General features: G+C 46.8%; 1 protein-coding gene across 1 annotated transcript in view; it reads left to right on the top strand.

The window, feature by feature from the left end:
* The window catches only part of LOC134349967 (dynein heavy chain domain-containing protein 1), a 221,153-nt gene that overhangs the window by 65,556 nt on the left and 139,125 nt on the right, over positions 1 to 16,472 (top strand). Inside the window, exons 9-11 of the mRNA XM_063054919.1 lie at positions 5,724 to 5,962; positions 14,835 to 15,078; positions 15,928 to 16,085. Coding sequence (XP_062910989.1) covers positions 5,724 to 5,962; positions 14,835 to 15,078; positions 15,928 to 16,085 — 641 coding nt within the window. The remainder of the gene's footprint in view (positions 1 to 5,723; positions 5,963 to 14,834; positions 15,079 to 15,927; positions 16,086 to 16,472) is intronic.

Below are 16,472 nucleotides of genomic sequence, written 5' to 3'. Positions count from 1 at the left end.
CAGCTGGATACAACCTTTCCCAACCCCAGATATCCTGTACGCTTCCCTACCTCAGTGATTATTGATTCCAAGTTCAAAGCAAATTTATTTTATGTTGTGTACAACCTTGGGATTCATCTTCTTCCAGGCTCCCACAAAGCAAAGAAACACAATGGAATCCATGAAAATCCCCATCTCATAAAGTCTGTCAAACACGCAATGTGCGGAAAAATAACAAATTGTGCAAGCAATAAAAACATTAATAATGTAATACACAGAACTTTACCAAAGAGTCCCCAGGAGGTGCACACATAGCCATGGAGCCAGTTCAGCACTGAGGAGAGTGAATCCAGACCAGCAGCTCCATGGCTGCAGGGTTACAACTGCTCCTGAACCTGGAGTCGTGCACCCAAGGCTCCTGCATCTCCTGAACTTGGAGACGTGCACCCAAGGCTCCTGCATCTCCTGAACCTGGAGACGTGCACCCAAGGCTCCTGCATCTCCTGAACCTGGAGACCTACATCCAAGGCTCCTATACCTCCTGAACCTGGAGACATGCACCCAAGGCTCCTGCATCTCCTGAACCTGGAGACATGCACCCAAGGCTCCTGCATCTCCTGAACCTGGAGACCTGCACCCAAGGCTCCTGTATCTCCTGAACCTGGTGGGATGGACCCAAGGCTCCTGCATCTCCTGAACCTGGTGGGATGGACCCAAGGCTCGCTCCTGCATCTCCTGAACCTGGAGACATGCACCCAAGGCTCCAGCATCTCCTGAACCTGGTGGGATGGACCCAAGGCTCCTGCATCTCCTGAACTTGGAGACGTGCACCCAAGGCTCCTGCATCTCCTGCTCAATGGTAACAGTGAGAAGCAACAGAGATAGATTAAAGCCAGTCAGATGGGACAGGCACAAGTGGGGGACCCTGGCAGATAGAAAGTTCAGGGCCCTCAGCCTCAATGTCTTAATCTTTTAAGTTTTGCTCAGCCCTTAAATTGGCAAAACATCAGTTCATTTTTTTACTGTTGGGTGGGCCCCAAAGCTTCAATCTGGCCCAAAATCCACCCAGCTAACCAGCTCAACAACAGCCTTCTTAAGAGTCCAGTTCACCAAATCTGTCAGGATGGAGTGAAAACAGCAGGTCATACAATTGGTCAGAAGCACAGCTCTCAAAGGGTAATTATAGGCTACAGACTGCAGTGATCATGGTTCAGAAGAAGTATATTTAATAGAATAGATGGTAGTTCTGTGAGCTGCCCACAAATCTTCGCCATTTATCGCCAGTGCCATCTTGGATAGCTGTGACCCCTGAGATGTGCTGAACAACAGTTGCTGAGCTTTCCACCATATCAGACCTGTTGCTGTCTCGTTATAAATCGCTTGAAGGTCCCAAAGTGGAGAAAAGAAGAGAAAGTAAACAAGTCAGAGCTAAAGGCGAGTTTATTGTCATCTGCACTAGTAAGAGCCAGAGGTCCCACGCCACCAGGTTCAGGAACAGTTATTACCCCTCAACCATCAGGTCCCACAACACCAGGGTCAGGAACAGTTATTACCCCTCAACCATCAGGTCCCACACCACCAGGTTCAGGAACAGTTATTACCCCTCAACCATCAGGTCCCACACCACCAGGTTCAGGAACAGTTATTACCCCTCAGCCATTAGGTCCCACGCCACCAGGTTCAGGAACAGTTATTACCCCTCAACCATCAGGTCCCACACCACCAGGTTCAGGAACAGTTATTACCTCTCAACCATCAGGTCCCACACCACCAGGTTCAGGAACAGTTATTACCCCTCAACCATCAGGTCCCACACCACCAGGTTCAGGGACAGTTATTACCCCTCAACCATCAGGTCCCACACCACCAGGTTCAGGAACAGTTATTACCCCTCAACCATCAGGTCCCACACCACCAGGTTCAGGAACAGTTATTACCCCTCTACCATCAGGTCCCACACCACCAGGTTCAGGAACAGTTATTACCCCTCAACCATCAGGTCCCACACCACCAGGTTCAGGAACAGTTATTACCTCTCAACCATCAGGTCCCACACCACCAGGTTCAGGAACAGTTATTACCCCTCTACCATCAGGTCCCGCACCACCAGGTTCAGGAACAGTTATTACCCCTCAGCCATCAGGTCCCACACCACCAGGTTCAGGAACAGTTATTACCCCTCAACTATCAGGTCCCACACCACCAGGTTCAGGAACAGTTATTACCCTTCAACCATCAGGTCCCACACCACCAGGTTCAGGAACAGTTATTACCCCTCAACCATCAGGTCCCACACCACCAGGCTCAGGAACAGTTATTACCCTTCAACCATCGGGTCTCACACCGAGGTTCAGGAACAGTAATTACCCCTCAACCATCAGGTCCCACACCACCAGGTTCAGGAACAGTTATTACGCCTCAGCCATCAGGTCCCACGCCACCAGGTTCAGGAACAGTTATTACCCCTCAGCCATCGGGTCCCACGCCACCAGGTTCAGGAACAGTTATTACCCCTCAACCATCAGGTCCCACACCACCAGGTTCAGGAACAGTTATTACCTCTCAACCATCAGGTCCCACACCACCAGGTTCAGGAACAGTTATTACCCCTCAACCATCAGGTCCCACACCACCAGGTTCAGGAACAGTTATTACCTCTCAACCATCAGGTCCCACACCACCAGGTTCAGGAACAGTTATTACCCCTCAACCATCAGGTCCCACACCACCAGGTTCAGGAACAGTTATTACCCCTCAGCCATCAGGTCCCACGCCACCAGGTTCAGGAACAGTTATTACCCCTCAGCCATCGGGTCCCACGCCACCAGGTTCAGGAACAGTTATTACCCCTCAACCATCAGGTCCCACACCACCAGGTTCAGGAACAGTTATTACCCCTCAACTATCAGGTCCCACACCACCAGGTTCAGGAACAGTTATTACCCCTCAACCATCAGGTCCCACACCACCAGGTTCAGGAACAGTTATTACCTCTCAGCCATCATCTTCAGGTTCTTGAACCAGCGTCGATAACTTAACTCTCCTCAACTCTGAACAGGTTCTACAACTCCTGTTATTGGGATTTTTATTATTGAATTTGCACAGATTGCCTTCATTAGTTGTTTGTCAGTCTTGGCAGGAGGTACTGAGGAGATGTCAGAGGTAAGTTTTTTACACAAAGGGTGGTGAGTGTGTGGAATTGGCTGCCAGCGGCAGTGGTGGAGGCGGATACAATAACGTCTTTTAAGAGGCTCCTGGATGGCTACATGGAGCTTAGAAAAGTAGAGGGCTATGGGTAAAGCCTGGGTAGTTCTAAGGTAGGGACCTGTTCGGCACAACTTTGTGGCCGAAGGGCCTGTATTGTGCTGTAGGTTTTCCATTTTTCTATGTTTCTATTTCTTTGTGTATAGTTTTTCATTGACTCTGTTGTATTTCTTTGTCCTGCTGGGCATACCTGCAAGAAAATGAATCTCACAGTTGAATATGGTGACATTTACAGTATGTAGTTTGGTAATAAATTTACTTTGAATTTTGTATTCATGGTGCAATGAAAAGCTTCCAACGGAATTTCTGGCAGAGCATCAGATAAGCAGTGCTCACAGAAAACAGAAATCGGATCAATAAAGTCCATTTTCGAGCTGTGATCAAAGTGGTTCAAAGTTCAAAGTAAATTTATTATCAAAATACATACATATCTGTCTGCATATACAACCACAAGGCTAATTTTCTTCTGGGCACTGTGTTTTTTTGGCTCTACTGAGGTGGAGATCTGGGTTGTGCTGGTCAGTTCAGGAACTGAGTGGTTGAAGATAAGTAGCTGTTCCTGAGACCTGTGGTGTGGGACTTCAGGCTTCTGTACCTCCTGCCTAATGGGAGCTCTGTGAAGGTGGCATGGAAATGATGGTGGCGACCTTCATCACCTGCACCAGCCAACCCTCCATCAAGGACATAAATTCTTGGACAAACAACGTCACGGGATGCATAAAAAAGGCTACCTTTCGGTCAGGTCCATTTTGTGGTAGTGTCTCTGATTGAGGAGTGAGCAACCAAGAAGAGGGATTCATTAGAAAGAGCCAATAAAAGTAACTCGAGTGATAGTGGGGCAGCCATTCTTTGAGCGTGCCAGTGTTTAGAGAGGCTCTGGCTCATCAAGTTTGGGCGAGGTACAGCATCTGGTAAGTTTGACACTTCCTGTTCTTATTTGTTCATTCCCCGTCTGCTAGGGTGTAATCGTTCAGTGAGAATGGCTCCAGGGGCAGTGTCTGTACTCTGTGTGCGATGAGGGAAATCTGGGAGACCACCAGTCTCCCAGAAAAACACATCCGCATTGGGGCACCAGGCTGCAGCTCCTGAGAAAACGTATTAAAGAAATGGAGCTGCAGTTCTATCACCTTCAACTCGTACGGGAGATTGAGAAGGTGATAGACAGGAGCGACAGTGTCAATGTGTAGTGAGGAGAAGCTGATGATAGCACAAAATTGCAGTCAACAGGATGAGTTGCAACATAAAAGGCGGACAAAATTGAAAAGGGTGAGTACAGGACTGAAAGTGTTACATGTGAATGTGTGCAATATACAGAATAAGGTGGATGAACTTGTAGCACAATTACGGATTGGCATGTATGGAGGCCAGGTCAATATGTGTATTCAAGGCAGATATTGATCGATAATTGATTGGACATAGTATCAAAGGTTACGGGGAGAGACCTGGGAACTGTGGCTGAGGAGCAGATAGAAAAATAGCTTCAGCCATGATTGAATGATGAAGCAGACTCGATGGGCCAAATGGCCTAATTCTGCTCCTTTGTCTTATGGTTGTATGTTGTTGGCATCACTGAATCCTGCCGAAAGAAGATTCTAGCAACACACATCAAAGTCGCTGGTGAACGCAGCAGGCCAGGCAGCATCTCTAGGAAGAGGTGCAATCGACGTTAGTCCTGACGAAGGGTCTCGGCCTGAAACGTCGACTGTACCGTTTCCTAAAGATGCTGCCTGGCCTGCTGCGTTCACCAGCAACTTTGATGTGTGTTGCTTGAATTTCCAGCATCTGCAGAATTCCTGTTGTTTGAAAGAAGATTATAGCTGGGAGCTTAATGTCCATGGATTTGGGGAAAACTGGGGAGGGACGTGTCCGTGATGTATTGGACTGAGTCCTGTGGATATTCCCGATGGGGAGGGATGTGTCCGTGATGTATTGGACTGAGTCCTGTGGATATTCCCGATGGGGAGGGATGTGTCCGTGATGTATTGGACTGAGTCCTGTGGATATTCCCAATGGGGAGGGATGTGTCTGGATGGACTGAGTCCTGTGGATATTCCCAATGGGGAGGGATGTGTCTGGATGGACTGAGTCCTGTGGATATTCCCGATGGGGAGGGATGTGTCCATGATGTATTGGACTGAGTCCTGTGGATATTCCCAATGGGGAGGGATGTGTCTGGATGGACTGAGTCCTGTGGATATTCCCAATGGGGAGGGATGTGTCTGGATGGACTGAGTCCTGTGGATATTCCCGATGGGGAGGGATGTGTCCATGATGTATTGGACTGAGTCCTGTGGATATTCCCAATGGGGAGGGATGTGTCTGGATGGACTGAGTCCTGTGGATATTCCCAATGGGGAGGGATGTGTCTGGATGGACTGAGTCCTGTGGATATTCCCGATGGGGAGGGATGTGTCCATGATGTATTGGACTGAGTCCTCCGCTCTCTTCAGCCTCTTACTTTCATGTACTGGTGTTTGCAGGTTTTCGAGCCACGGTGACCAGATTTGGTGACACGACGAAGCCACTGGGCTCTAAACATTTCTGCTCCCTCCCCACAAAATTGGTGTTGCGCTGTGACCAGGATGACAGGGGGCTGCATGTCAGCGGAGAACCTCTGCGACATCACCTCTACCCGCTGTCCAGCAGTCTGCTGAGTGCAATACTCAGCTCCGACCTGGGACTGACGAGGGCCCTCAAGACACAACAGCAGTTGATTAAGGTGAGGACTGGGGGAAAGCATCACATAACCTGGCGGCATTTCTCTGGACTAGATCTGTCCTGCCCAGGTTAGACCCTCACAAGGTAAGAGCCTATTGCATCACAGCATGAATAAAAGGTAGGCTGACTGGCAATAAAGGGGGCCTGCAACTGCAGGCAGAGCAACGAGTTAAATTGCACCACAGAGGCAAAATTCAAAAGGGTGAAGAATCCAGCACTGAAGGTGTTGTATTTAGATGTGCATAGCATTCAAAACAAGCTGGACAAACTTGCGGCATACTTAGAGATTGGTCGGTATGATGTTGTGGGCATGACTGAGAGAAGGTCATAGTTGGCAGCTTAATATCAAAGGTGTATTGAAAGGACAGGCAGGAAGGCACAGGTGGTGGTGTGGTCTGTTGGTGAGAGATGGAATTGCATCTTTAGAAAGACGTGACATAGGGTCAGAGAGTCTGTGTGGGTGGAGTTAAGGAACTACAAGGGTTAAAAAAAAACATTATGGGAATAATATATAGGCCTCCAAATAGTAGCCAAGATGTGGGGTTGAGATTGCAAAGGGAGCTGGAAAAGGCATGTAATAAGGGTAATGTCACAATTGTAATGGAGGACTTCGATATGCAAGAGGGTTGGGGAAATCAGGTTGGTGTCGCATTGCAAGAGAGGGAATTTATTGAATGTCATTGAGATGGCTTTTTAGAGCAGCTAACTTGGAGAAAGACTATCTAAAATTGGATGTTGTGTAATAGAACATAGAACATAGAATAGTACAGCACAGTACAGGCCCTTCAGCCCACAATGTTGTGCCGACCCTTAAACCCTGCCTCCCATATAACCCCCCACCTTAGATTCCTCCATATACCTGTCTATTAGTCTCTTAAATTTCACTAGTGTATCTGCCTCCACCACTGACTCAGGCAGTGCATTCCACGCACCAATCACTGTCTGAGTGAAAAACCTTCCTCTAATATCCCCCTTGAACTTCCCACCCCTTACCTTAAAGCCACGTCCTCTTGTATTGAGCAGTGGAGCCCTGGGGAAGAGGCGCTGGCTATGCACTCTATCTAACCCAGTTCTTATCAGGGAGCTTAACGTAAAGTAACCCCTAGGTGACAATGATCGCAATATAGAAACATAGAAAGCTTACAGCACAATACAGGCCCTTCAGCCCACAAAGCTGTGCCAAACATGTTCTTACCTTAGAAATTATCTAGGGTTACACATAACTCTCTATTTTTCTAAGCTACATGTACCTGTCCAGGAGTCTCCAAAAAGACCCTATCGTATCCACCTCCACCACCGTCGCCGGCAGCCCATTCTACGCACTCACCACACTCTGCGTAAAAAAAACTTACCCCTGACATCTCCTCTGTACCTCCTCCCCAGCACCTTAAACCTGTGCCCTCTCGTGCTAGCCATTTCAGCCCTGGGAAAAAACCTCTGACTATCCACACGATCAATGCCTCTCATCATCTTATACACCTCTATCGGGTCACCTCTCATCCTCCGCCACTCCAAGGAAAAAGGCCGAGTTCATTCAGCCTATTTTCATAAGGCATGCTCCCCAATCCAGGCAACATCCTTGTAAATCTCCTCTGCACCCTTTCTATGGTTTCCACATCCTTCCTGTAGTGAGGCGACTAGAACTGAGCACAGTACTCCACATAGGGCCTGACCAGGGTCCTATATAGCTGCAACATTACCTCTCGGCTCTTAAACTCAATCCCACGATTGATGAAGGCCAATGCACCATATGCTTTCTTAACCACAGAGTCAACCTACGCAGCAGCTTTGAGTGTCCTGTGGACTCGGACCCCAAGATCCCTCTGATCCTCCACACTGCCAAGAGCCTTGCCATTAATACTATATTCTGCCATCATATTTGACCACCAAAATGAACCACCTCACACTTATCTGGGTTGAACACTTCTCAGCCCAGTTTTGCATCCTATCAATGTCCTGCTGTAACCTCTGACAGCCCTTCACACTATCCACAACACCCCCAACCTTTGTGTCATCAACAAATTTACTAACCCATCCCTCCACTTCCTCATCCAGGTCATTTATAAAAATCACAAAGAGAAGGGGTCCCAGCACAGATCCCTGAGGCACTACACTGGTCACTGACCTCCATGCAGAATATGACCTGTCTGCAACCACTCTTTGCCTTTTGTGGGAAAGCCAGTTCTGGATCCACAAAGCAATGTCCCCTTGGATCCCATGCCTCCTTACTTTCTCAATAAGCCTTGCATGTGGTACCTTATCAAATGCCTTGCTGAAATCCATATATACTACATCTACTGCTCTACCAACATCAATGTGTTCAGTCACATCCTCAAAAAATTCAATCAGGCTCGTTAGGCCTTTGACAAAGCCATGCTGACTATTCCTAATCATATTATGCCTCTCCAAGTGTTCATAAATCCTGCCTCTCTGGATCTTCTCCATCAACTTACCAACCACTGCAGTAAGACTCACTGGTCTGTAATTTCCTGGGCTATCTCTACTCCCTTTCTTGAATAAGGGAACAACATCCGCAACCCTCCAATCCTCCGGAACCTCTCCCGTCCCCATTGATGATTCAAAGATCATCGCCAGAGGCTCAGCAATCTCCTCCCTCGCCTCCTACAGTAGCCTGGTCTCATCCGGTCCTGCTGACTTATCCAACTTGATGCTTTCCAAAAGCTCCAGCATGTCCTCTTTCTTAATATCTACATGCTCAAGCTTTTCAGTCCACTGTAAGTCATCCCTACAATTGCCAAGATCCTTTTCCGTAGTGAATACTGAAGCAAAGTACTCATTAAGTACCTCCGCTATCTCCTCTGGTTCCCTACACACTTTCCCACTGTCACACTTGTTTGGTCCTATTCTCTCATGTCTTATCCTCTTGCTCTTCACATACTTGTAGAATGCCTTAGGGTTTTCCTTAATCCTGCTTGCAAGGCCTTCTCATGGCCACTTCTGGCTCTCCTAATTTCTTTCTTAAACTCCAGCCTTATAATCTTCTAGATCTCTATCACTACCTAGTTTTTTCAATCTTTTGTAAGCTCTTCTTTTCTTCTTGACTCGATTTATAACAACCTTTGTACACCATGGTTCCTGTACCCTACCATCCTTTCCCTACCTCATTGGAACGTACCTACCCAGAAACCCACGCCAATATCCCCTGAATATTTGCCACATTTCTTCCGTACATTTCACTGAGAACATCTGCTTCCAACTTGCTGCCTGATAGCTTCATATTTCAACTTACTCCAATTAAATGCTTTCCTAACTTGTCTGTTCCTATCTCTCTCCAATGCTTTGGTAAAGGAGATAGAATTATGATCACCATCTCCAAGATGCTCTCCCGCTGAGAGACCTGACACCTGACCAGGTTCATTTCCCAATACCAGGTCAAGTACAGCCTCTCCTCTTGTAGGCTTATCTACATATTGTGTCAAGAAACCTTCCTGAACACACCTAACAAACTCCACCCCATCTAAACCCCTCGCTCTAGGGAGATGCCAATTGATATTTGGGAAATTAAAATCTCCCACCACGACAATCCTGTTATTATTACTCCTTTCCAGAATCTGTCTCCCTGTCTGCTCCTCGATATCCCTGTTACTATTGGGTGGTCTATAAAAAATGCCCTGTAGAGTTATTGACCCCTTCCTGTTTCTAACATCCACCTACAGAGACTCCGTGGACAACCCCTCCATGACTGTCTCCTTTTCTGCAGCCATGACACTATCTCTGATCAACAGTGCCACACCCCCACCTCTTTTGCCTCCCCCCCTATTCTTTCTGAAACATCTAAAGCCTGGCACTTGAAGTAACCATTCCTGCCCCTGAGCCATCCAAATCTCTGTAATGGCCACAACATCACAGCTCCAAGTGCTGATCCACGCTCTAAGCTCATCTGTAATATGATTGAATTCATAGTGCAGTATGAGAGGGAGATGCATAGGTCACATGTCTCCCCTTCATGGAGTTCGGTGACCAGTGGTGTTCCGCAGGAATCTGTTCTGGGACCCCTCCTCTTTGTGATTTTTATAAATGGGGGTGTTGTGGATAATCTGGAGGGTTGTCAGAGGTTACATCAGGACATTGATAGGATGCAGAACTGGGCTGAGAAGTGGCAGATGGACTTCAACCCAGATAAGTGTGAAGTGGTTCATTTTGGTAGGTGAAATTTGAAGCTGGAATATAATATAAATGGTAAGACTCTTGGCAGCGTGGAGGATCTGAGAGATCTTGGGGTCCGTGTCCATAGGACACTCAAAGCTGCTGCGCAGGTTGACAGTGTTGTAAGAAGGCATGTGGTGTGGACTTCATCAGCCATGGGACTGAGTTCAAGAGCCGTGAGGTAATGTTGTAGCTGTATAGGACCCTGGTCAGACCCCACTTGGAGTACTGTGTTCAATTCTGGTCACCTCACTACAGGAAGGATGTGGATACTACAGAGAGAGTGCAGAGGAGATTTACAAGGATTTTGGCTGGATTGGAGAGAATGCCTCATGAGAATAGGTTGAGTGAACTTGGTCTTTTCTCCTTGGAGTGACGGAGGATGAGAGGTGACCTGATAGGGGTGTATAAGATGATGAGGGGTATTGATTGTGTGGCTAGCCAGAGGCTTTTTGCCAATGGCTAACACGAAGGGGCATGGTTTTAAGGTGCTTGGAAATAGGTACCGAGGGGATGTCAGGGTTAAGTTTTTCACACAGAGGCGTGAGTGTGTGGAATGCACTGCCAGTGACGGTGGTGGAAGCAGATACAATAGGATCTTTTAAGAGCCTCTTAGATAGGTAACATGGAGCTTAGAAAAATAGGGGGCTATTTGCTAGGCAAATTCTTGGCAGTCGCTAGAGTAGGTTACATGGTCGGCACAACATTGTGGGCCGAAGGGCCTGTAATGTGCTGTAAATATCTGTGCTATGTATCAGTATCACAATGGAATAAAGGAAATTTCTGGGACATGAGAGAGGAGCTTGCCCAGGTGGATTGGAGGGGGATCCCGATGGGGATGATGGGAGAGCAGAGATTGCTGAAGTTTCTGGGAATAGCTCAGAAGGTGCAGGATAGGTATGTTCCACAGATGAAGTTGTTCTCAAATGGCAGGGCTAGGCAACTAGGGCTGAAAAGGGAAGTTAAGGACTGCATAAAAGCTAAGGAAAGGGCATATAAGGGAACAAAAGTGAGTGGGAAGTTGGATGATTGGGAAGCTTTTAAAATCCAACAAAAGGCAACTAAAAAAGCTATAAGAAAGGAAAAAGATGAACTATGAGGGCATATTTAATATAAAACAGTAATATATAACATTTTTCAGTTATATAAAGAATAAAAAGGAGATGAGAGTTGATCTTGGACCACTGGAAAATGATGCTGGTGAGGTAGTAATGGGGGACAAAGAAATGGCAGATGAACTTAATAAATACTTTGCTTCAGTCTTCACTGTAGAAGACACTAGCAGTGTGCCAGAGGTCCGTGAGTGTCAGGGAGCAGGAGTGAATGCCATTGCTATTACAAAGGAAAAAGTGCAAGGCAAACTGAAAGGTCTTAAGGTGGATAAATCACCTGGGCCAGATGGACTACATCTCAGAGTCCTGATTGAGGTTGCGGAAGAGATAACGGATGCGTTGGTCATGATCTTTCAAGAATCACTCAATTCTGGCATGGACCTACAAATATCACTCCACTCTTTAAGAAGGGAGAAAGACAAAAGGGAAGAAATTATAGGCCAATTAGCTTAACCTCAGTGGTTGGGAAAGTGTTGGAATCCATTATTAAGGATGTTTCAGGGTACTGGGAGACTAATGATAAAATAAGTCAAAGTCAGCATGGTTTCTGTAAAGGGAAATCTTGCCTGACAAATCTGTATAAATTCTTCAAGGAAGTAACAAGTAGGGTGGACAAAGGAGAGGTAGTAGATGTCATTTATTTAGATTTTCAGAAGGCACTTGATAAGTTGCCTCACATGAGGCCGCTTAACAAGATAAAATCCTGTGGTGTTACAGAAACGATACTGGCATGGATAGAGGAATGGCGACAGGCAGGAGGCAGGACATGGGAGTAAAAGGAGACTTTTCTGGTGGCTGCCAGTGACTAGTGGTGTTCCTCAGGGGTCAGTATTCGGACCGCTACTTTTCACATTGTTTGTCAGTAATTTAGATAATGGAATTGATGGTTTTGTGGCAAAGTCTGCGGATGATATGAAGATAGGTGGAGGGGTAGGTAGTGCTGAGGAAGCAATGTGATTGCAGCAGGACTTAGACAAATTGGAAGAATGGGCAAAGAAGTGGCAGATGGAATACAGTGTTGAGAAATATATGACAATACATTTTGGTAAAATGAACTATATTGTGGACTATTATCTAAATGGGGAGAAGGTTCAAACATCAGGGGTGCAGAGGGACTTGAGAGTCCTCGTGCAAGACTCCCAGAAGGTTAATTTACAGGTTGAGTCTGTGGTAAAGAAGGCAAATGCAGTGCTGGCATTTATTTCAAGGGGAATAGAATATAAAAACAAGGAGATCATGCTGAGCCTTTATAAGACACTAGTAAGGCTGCACTTAGAGTACTGTCAACAGTTTTGGGCTCCTTATCACAGAAAGGATGGGTTACCACTGAAGAGAGTCCAGAGCAGGTTCACGATGATGATTCCAGGAATGAAGGGGTTAACATATGAGGAATGTTTGGCATCTTTGGGCCTGTACTCACTGGAATTCAGAAGAATGAAGAAGGATCTCATTGAAACCTACCAAATGTTGAAAGAACTAGATGAGGTGGATGTGGAGAGGATGTTTCCTGTGGTGGGGGTATCCAGAACTAGAGGGCACAGCCTCAAAATTAAGGGGTGACCTTTTAGAACAGCAGTAATGAGGATTTTTTTTTTAGCCAATGAGTGGTGGATCCACGGAATGCTGTGCCACAGACTGCAGTGGAGGCCAGTCAAAGTGTAAGTTGATAGATTGATTGGGCTGGGCATCAAGGGATATGGTGAGAGGCAGGTGTATGGGGTTGAGTGGGATCCGGGATCAGCCATGATGGAATGGTGGAGCAGACTCGATGGGCTGAATGGCCTCATTCTGCTCATATGTCTTATGGTATTTTGGTCTGTTCGTGTTGGCTGCCAGTGTTTAGTGGTATTCCACAGGGATCAGTGCTGGGAACGCTTCTTTTTACACTATGCGTCAATGATTTGGATGACGGAATTGGTGGCTTTCTGACCAAGTTTGTGGATGAAAGGAAGATAGATGGAGGGGCAGGTAGTGTTAAGGAAGCAGAGAGTTTGCAGAAGGATTTAGACAGATTGTGATAATGGGCAAAGAAGTGGCAGATGGAATATAGTGTGGAAAAACATCTGGTCATACACTTTGGTAGAAGAATAAAGACAAAGTCTTTTCTAAAGGGGGAGAAATTTTAAAAATCAAAGGTACAAAGGGACTTGGGAGTCCTTGTGCAGGATTCCCTAAAGGTTAACTTGCAGGTTGAGTCGATAGTGAGGAAGGCAACTACAATGTTATCATTCAATTAAAGCGGACTAGAATATACTGCAGACATCCCACCTCTCCTGGAAGTTCTGGGAGTCTCCCGCATATTGATAGTGGCTCCCTGACGCTCAAAGATTATATACATTATCCCAGAAATCGATTTTTTTGAGAGCGAGAGCGAGCACCCTGATTGGTCACCCTTTGTGCTACGTAGACCTATCAGTTTTCTCTGTGGGTGGGCTTTATAGTTGACCTCAAAAATAATGACAGTGTTGCTCGCTGCACTGTTTGCAACAGTAACTTTTCTATTGCCCATGGTGGGTTAAAATGTAAACGACATGTTGAGGTGAGTTTAACAGGTGTCATTCATTCATTAGCATAGCTAACGCTATTTAAACTAGCTGGCCAGCTGCTAAGGATGCTCTATTGATGTCCTACATGATGAGGCCAAACTCCCTGTGGACTTGCTTAAAGTTGTAATAGAATAAAAAAAAAACACTCCTTGATAATATAATACAAGTGCATATTTTAATGTCACTTTTTCTGCATATACACGACTTGGTTTACAGATTAGACAAAATCACTAAACGAAGTATTACATACACCCTTGGAGGTCGACCGGGTGGGGCGGGGGGTGCTACCTCCCTGAAGTGAGTTTTTGTAGGGTGGGATGTCTGATAATGCTGAGGCTTATAAAGCATTGGTCAGACCTCAGTTTTGAGCCCCTTATCTTAGAGAGGATGTGCTGTTATTGGAGAGGGTCCAGAGGAGGTTCATGAGAAAGATTCTGGGAATCAAAGGGTTAATGTATGAGGAGTGTTTTGGCTCTGAGCCTGTACTCAATGCAGTGTAAAAGAATAGCTGGGGGGATCTCATTGAAACCTATTGAATATGAAAGGGCTAGATCGAGTGGTTGTGGAGACCATGCTCCCTATAGTGTGGGAGTCTAGGAACAGGGGGCACAGCCTCAGAATAGAAGGATGTCCATTTAGAAAAGAGATGAGAAGAATTTTTTTAGCCAGATGGTAGTGAGTCTATAGAGTTCGTTGCTACAGACAGTAGTGGAGGCCGAGGCATTGGGTATATTTAAAGGGGCAGAGTGTCCGTGGGCTGAAGGAATTGAATTGAATTGACTTTATTGCTTACATCCTTTATAGACATGAGGAGTAAAAATCTTTACATTACACCTACGTTCAAATGTGCAATGATAGTAATTTATAATAAATATTATGTACAACAGGATAGCATAAACATACAGTTGTGTCAGCATGAATTAAGCAGTCTGATGGCCTGGTGGAAGAGGAGAGGATTCTGTGAGGCTTGGCGTGGGCCTAGGCTGTGCCTGGAGTCGTTGCCCGCAGGGAGTGGGCTAGGTTTCACAGCGATTCTATTTTCTCTCAGGATTCCCTGAAGGAGACACTCAAGTTCCGAATCTGCAAAATCTGGCTGCTGGAAACACTCCAAGCGATCCGAGAATGGGATATGACGGCTGTGGAACAGATGTACAGCTGGAGACCGGAGCAGTTCCAAGAACTTATTGCCAGGCTGAGAAGGTGGGAGGGCCGGGCAAGGAGGGTGGGCCCAATGCTGGTCTGCAAGAACCACCTGCTGGTGTTGGACTGTACCTGCGTTCAGCATGAGATGGGTAGGTACACACACACCCACACAGCCATCTCACACTGTGCGTGAGAGAGTTCTCACACACCCACCCACACATCTGTACACACTCACCCTCACAGCCGTCTCACACTGTGCGTGAGAGAGGTCTCACACTCTCTAACACAACCGTGTCAGTGCCACAAGGAATTGCTATTATTCACTGTCCCTTCTTCGGCTGTCCATCGATTTCGATGTTGACTGTATACACGCCTTGCACAGTAATCCGACAGACGGTGTCGTGCCCCCACCATACAGTCTCTCTGGGATTCCAGATCTGATGCTAAGTGGTACACAGGAGTGTAACAGACTTAGCGGATAAGGAAGTTGCCCCGCAGTGACAACTAACTAGTCTCGCGATGCCATCCGTTGACCAGCACTCTGGTCCCTCCGCATGCCACCAAGGTGGCTGTACCATTGACCCTTTTGGATTCATCTGTCACAGACACCAACAGACGCCCTGGTGCCAGCGTCCTCTTTGGGTGCAACCTACAAAGTAGCAAAGGCATGCTTACCTCCTTGACTTAGCTAGCCACGATCCTACCACTAGATCTAGTCTAGTATTATACTGATGGAACATCACCTTCACGGCCAGGTTAGACCTGCCAGAGAACGAATCTCCACCGTGCTTCACTGATGTCCGGCCAGTGTCGCTCCTATACCACAGTGACGCACCAAGGTAGGATTTTGTCACAAGGGATTTCTCACACAACCATCTCACACTGCTACCTGATTGATCTCTCACTCACTTCTCTGCCGTGTCAGCAGCAGCACAGATACAGCTGTGAGTGACACTGGATGGTTGCAATCCTCAGCCAGTGCCTGTGTCCTGTTGCAGTTCCTGCGCTGGTGTCGATGCTGCAGCAGATCCTGCAGGTACTGAAGGACAAGGTGGACTGTCTGCTCTCCCAACTCACCACTGACCTCAGCACGGCTATCGTATGCCTTCAGGAGAAACCGGACGACACCATCACCTTCGGCTCGTTTATAAGCACGGTAAACCCACATCCAGTGCAGCCCGTGAGGCAGGGAATCCCAGGAGATAGCTTAGGGCACACCCAGACACCCCAAAAGCCCTCACCTCAAACTCCCAAACCCTTCACTCTGAAACCCTCAAAACCCTCACCTGAACTTGTTGGAAGAGGTACAGTCAACGTTTCAGGCCGAGACAAAGGGTCTCGGCCTGAAACGTCGACTATACCTCTTCCTATAGATGCTGCCTGGCCTGCTGCATTACACCAGCAATTTTTTTTATGTGTGTTGCTTGAAATTCCAGCATCTGTAGATTTCCTCGTGCCTGAACTTGTTATAAAGTGGGTGTTGATGGCAGACCCAAATGCAAGATAAACAGACACTGAAGTACTAGGAACAGGACTAGGGTTA

The sequence above is a fragment of the Mobula hypostoma genome, chromosome 7, assembly GCF_963921235.1.
Source record: "Mobula hypostoma chromosome 7, sMobHyp1.1, whole genome shotgun sequence".
Taxonomy (NCBI): domain Eukaryota; kingdom Metazoa; phylum Chordata; class Chondrichthyes; order Myliobatiformes; family Myliobatidae; genus Mobula; species Mobula hypostoma.
The sequence above is the reverse complement of the archived record's forward strand: the minus strand, read 5'-3'. Positions and strand labels throughout refer to the sequence as shown.